General features: G+C 33.3%; 1 protein-coding gene across 1 annotated transcript in view; it reads left to right on the top strand.

Annotated features, from left to right (window-relative positions):
* LOC102676147 (nucleolar protein 4-like) overlaps window positions 1–5,443 on the top strand; it is a 39,447-nt gene that overhangs the window by 32,361 nt on the left and 1,643 nt on the right. The window contains exons 7-8 of the mRNA XM_031511873.1: window positions 2,430–2,644; window positions 5,344–5,443. The exon at window positions 5,344–5,443 is cut by the window's right edge and continues 142 nt beyond it. Of these exons, the coding sequence (XP_031367733.1) occupies window positions 2,430–2,644; window positions 5,344–5,443 (315 nt within the window). The remainder of the gene's footprint in view (window positions 1–2,429; window positions 2,645–5,343) is intronic.

Below are 5,443 nucleotides of genomic sequence, written 5' to 3'. Positions count from 1 at the left end.
CCCACCAGCGGTCCACCCGTCTCCCCGGTGGATCCCTGGCCGATCTTTCTTTATTTATTTCTTTCTTTCCTTCCTTCTTTCCTTCCATCTTTCTTTCTTTCTTTCTTTCTTTCTTTCTTTCTTTTCTCCCCTTTCTTTCGCCACTAGCTCGCCTCTCTTTCCACGAATTAATTTCCTTGGCCACGAGAGAGAGCTTACTCACGCCTCGACGTCCCTGTCCGCCACATCTGGTCGCTTCTTCTTCTCCTCCTCCTTCTCCTTTTTTCTTCTTCTTCTTTTCTCGACGCATTCGACGTTCCATTGGCATCCCTTTTTTGCGCCATTCTCCCTTTTTTTTTTCTTTTTATTTCGATATTATTCACACCAGGTGGAACTGGCTTCAGAGTTACGCTACTCCGAGTCGGGTGTGTAATCGTCGTAAGAAGAGATAGATTCGCGAAGGAAGATAGATGGTGGTTCCCTGATCGTAGCGTACGTCACTGGGAACACGTGGTGTGTTGTGATATGATGTACCATCGGATTTCACCGTTTGGATACGGTGCGCTCAGTCAGTGACCAGTTTTGTGCGACTTGGCGATCATCTGTGTCCATACGAGGGAATTTACTCAAGGTGTGAATTTATTACGAAAGAATCGAGTGTGAGAGATTGACGGCCAAGACCGTTGAGCCTCTCTTTGGTTTAAGTATATGTGCATTTATATAGTATTATAAGTATAGGTGCATTTATACGGTGATTGTGCGCGTTTTGAAGAATACTGTACATACACGATGATGCGTATGCTCGTCATAATGATTTGAAACGATCGATTACAGGGAAACAGTTGATTAAGTGTATCATTATGTGAATATGTCAATGGCCGCCAGTTCTCTACGACTTGGAAAGACCTAGAGTCTATTGTTGTCTATTCAACCGTGATGGTTTAACAACAATCGATTGTGAACACTTTGATCGACTTGAACCAGACTGTTAATTGGAATGGTGATAAACGAGAAAAGAAACGTGGGGCAAACATGAGGAAAAAGAACCTAAGAGTGGTGCACAAGCAGGTGTACGATCGCGTGCAGATCCAGCAGGTACGCGAACTGGACTCACAAACCACGTGGTTTCCTAGTTTTTTTTTTTTTTTTTTTTTTTTTTTTTTAACACAGCGACCGATCGATTTTCGCGTCTGATCTCCGCGCCAAGCCGATTCCCGATCGCCACTGGCTAAAACTGGGTCAGAATGCTTAAAAATCTGGAACGTGAGATAAATTTCTCGCGCGCATACGGTGGAGGGGAGTTTGTCGCGACCAATCAGCGAACGAAGCAAACGTTATTAGTTCATTTACAGGGTGATCCAAAAGTCGTGCCCCTAAAAAAGGCTTCGATCGATCTTTTTTCTCTTTCTTTTTTTTTTTTTTAAATTTTTCTTTATCCTTTTTTACTTATCCCACGAAGTATTAATTGATCGATTAATTGGATATAAATCTGTTTTTGAATCTTGCGAAAAATTGGTACAATTGAACATATCGATTTTTCGCAAAATTATGTTTTATACATCATTTTGAAGAATTTTGATTTAGTTTATTTATTTATTTATTTATTTATTTTTTGTTTCATTCGATCTTTTTAAGATTTCTACTCGCAATAAACTGTATGTCAATAAACTGTATGTCACATTGCTAATTATAGTCGATTGTTCGAGTCACTATTTATTGATACGGATATTTCAGTTGACATGAAATATTGTTAATTATAGACGATTACATGAATCGTCGTGCTGTTTATCGTCATGCGTACTTACTCATGGACGTGCTTGTTAATAAGACACACTTAATTCCTTCAAGCAAAATCCGATAGTCGTAAATTCGTAGAATTTTCATTATTTCAACGATGAAATCGAAATATAATTTAGCGGTAAAACAACGGTGTAATAATTTCATTCGCATAGAAATGAATAATCGCAAAAAATCGGACAAAATTATTGCTCATAAAATTTATCCTTACGTCAAATTAATCGAGGGGGAAGACGAAAAAAAAAAAAAAAAAAAAAAAGTATAATTTAAAATATAACCTTCCTATCATTAATTTTCTAGCCGTTTATTATTGCCAATTAAAAATTTGCAATAATAAAAAAAAAATCATCGAATTATTACTTTTAAACGGCAACAATAATATTAATAATATTATTATTGCCATAGAAATATATCCTTCAGCCATCAGCATTCCCTAAAAAGAAAATATTCTCTATTATTATTCACCTCTTATTATTGATTAAGGAATGTTAAAAAATAATTAATAATTATCTTTCGTTAATATTATTATTATTAGAAGCTCATCTCTCTCTCTCTCTCTCTCTCACTGTAACTTATCTCCAAAGTACGAAACCTCAACGTATTTTCCACCGGTAATCCCGCTTTGGAAAGCTAAGATCGAGCGGTTGTTACAGCAAACGGATGTCCGGTCAAGTTTGGAGCATTTCTCGAGTACACCGGTGAAATCACTTCCGGGTAAAAGGGAGGATACACCACCGGCATCGCTAACGTCCCTGGCGCCGCTAACCAGTTTGGCGAACTTGCCGAGCAGCACTCTCTCCTCCACACCCCTGTCCCTTGCACCGGCGTCGAAACTGCTCACCCCGGCGGACAACAAGGGTCTCATGAGGTCAGTATAACGTTTCGTGAAAGATGTTAAATCAAGTCGGCGATCTTCGATCTCCTTTCCTTTTCCATCGCGCTTTGATTCCTATTACGTCAAATCATCCTATTTTTGAAAAGAAAAAGAAAAAAAAAAAGGAAATTAATCTTAAGAATGATGATATTAAAAGATGATAATAAAAGGGTAGCTTTATCGATTCATAGATAAAAGTTTTTGAAATTGATTGTGATTAAAAAATTGTAGATTAATTTTTTGAATTTAGTTTTGATGTTTGAATAATATAATTGTTTTTGTCTGCTATTAAATATTATATAAAATTCAATGATCTCGTTGAAGAGAATGTTGTTTAAACTTGTTTCTTAAAATTTGTAATACTAATTGGTAAATTAATGTTCTTTAAAATGATGATTATTTATTAAATAATTTTCTTTTTTTTATAATATATATATACAGGAATTTTTGAATGAAGAAGATCAGGTAGATTGACTCAAGTAGATTTAAAATAAAGAATAAATAAATAAAAGTGGGATTGAATGCAAATTAAGAAATAAATAAATACGTTAAGTTCTATTTAAAGCAAATTAACAATATAAGATTATTTATCTGTTTGTCAATAATTGCAATTGAATTGGTTTAATCGTTGGTTTATTTCTGTATAAAAAAAAGAAAAAAAAATATAATTTATTAGATTATTGACTAATAATGTAGATACTAATATTATTTTTAGAATGTAGAGATAGAATGGAATCTACGATTTAATATGTTAATATTATGATTTGAATTTGTGACATCGCGTTATTTATTATCCTATATTATAAATATTTATGATATTTTGATATATAAAGATTAATTAAGAATTAAGAATTTCAATGATACAAATGATGATGACATTGTCATTTTTTTAAAAATCATAATACATGTTTTTTTTTTCAACATGTGTAGATTATTATAAAGAAATCTGGTTTTTTTTCTGTTTTTATTTTCTTTTTTTTATCAATTATATCAAATATTTAATATGATATTTCAAAAAATTAGACTCTTTATCCTCTCTCTTCCTTTCTTTTTCTTTCTTATTTTCTTGATAAACAAATAAAATCTTCCAATAAAATGACACCCGATGACTTGGATTTATTGATAATACTGTTTATATTTACATTTGTAAGAAAAAAAAAATCAAATTTATTTTGAAATATTTGACTATATTCTTAGATGTTGAATAATTAACCGCAAATTAGTTAACTCGGTATTATTCATTTTCACAGACTTCTTTTCTAGAAATTTAAATAATTAATTATACTTCATTGGACGAAAGTTAAACGTGTTGAAAAATTAAGTACGGTTGATGAACTTTAAATAACTCAATTACATTTCTCAGCCAGTTATTCAACGTGATATCGGTTAATTTGTTACAAAGATAGATAACAGTTAAATCAAGTCGGCTGGTAAAATTGTGACGTGTGAATTTTTTAGAAATGAAAATACTGTCTAGACGAAGTGATTCAGATCGTAGATTTAGATCATCGATGAAATTTAATTTTAAATAAAAGGAGGCACTTTACTTTTCTCTTTTTGAAAAAGGCAAAGTCATTTAGTTTGGAGTCCTAACTTCTTAAATAAATTTTTACATTTATATCAAATTAAAATAAATAAACTTTTTGTATCGTTTCTTGATATTAACAGTAAAACGAATAAGGAAATTCAATTTTTTTATTTATTTCACGAATAAACACAGATATTCTTTTATTCTGTAATAAAGATATATATATATACATATTATATTAAAAATAAAGAATATCGAATAAAATTGAATAATGGTAATCATGGTTCTACAAAATGATATATATTTTCATCTACCATTCATCATGCTCGTGTCATACCAAAGATTTATTCATTTTTCACGATATTTTCAAAATGTTATAAATTTCAATTCTTTGAGTTATAGCTTTAACAATTTACATTGAATATAACAAAACTACAGTGATTCTCGAAAGTATTATCTAGCAATACATAAAAATATTTCATTTCTTTCCATCGAAATATATAATTAAATTAGCTTAGATTGAATCGGATCAAAAAAAATGGCTGGTCAAATTACTTCTCTCCATCGATGTTTCATCAAATCTAATATGGCCGCTATACTTGTTGCAAGACTGTACTGTAATAACACACGAATTTAGCAAAGTAATAATATCCACAATTGATAAACTAAATTACCAAACGATCTTGAATAAAAAAAAAAAAAACTTAATAAAAAATACCGATGCAAAAACATTCTCCTCGATTCAACCTCTAACTAGCAACGCAGCCTCTTACGATTGACGTTCGATCGGCGCGAGAAAAAAAAGAGAAAGAGAGCGAGAAAGAGAGAGAGGAAAAAAAAGTAACTATATACGTTCTCCTGTCGTAATCGGTCCTCAGGCCGCCCATTCTCACTCTCCACGATCTCTCATTCACAGAGAGTCGAGAAGTCGGGTAAACTCGCGGGCGAGGGAAGGAGAGGGCCGAGAGAGATAAGCGTCTCTCCGTCTCTCGTGGACGGTCAAAGATCACGGAACGAAAACTGTGGGGAAAAAAGAGAAAAGAGAAAAAAGAGAGAGGAATGGAGGGGGGGGGAGGAACTAGCGAGGCGGAATCGAGCGGAGAACTAATCAATGCTAGCACGGGGCGTTATCTCTAACACGAATCTCGCTCGCGTTTTTTTGCAGCCAGGCGACGATAGTCAGCTCGTCGACGGTTAACGGTGTTGCCAGCGGTGGTGCACCAACGGCGATGTACAGACCTAACTTCAGCCAGGCGTTCCAACGC

Source organism: Apis dorsata, unplaced genomic scaffold (genome assembly GCF_000469605.1).
Source record: "Apis dorsata unplaced genomic scaffold, Apis dorsata 1.3 scaffold_357, whole genome shotgun sequence".
NCBI lineage: Eukaryota > Metazoa > Arthropoda > Insecta > Hymenoptera > Apidae > Apis > Apis dorsata.
Note: the sequence above shows the minus strand (reverse complement) of the source record. Positions and strands in the feature narration are given on the sequence as shown.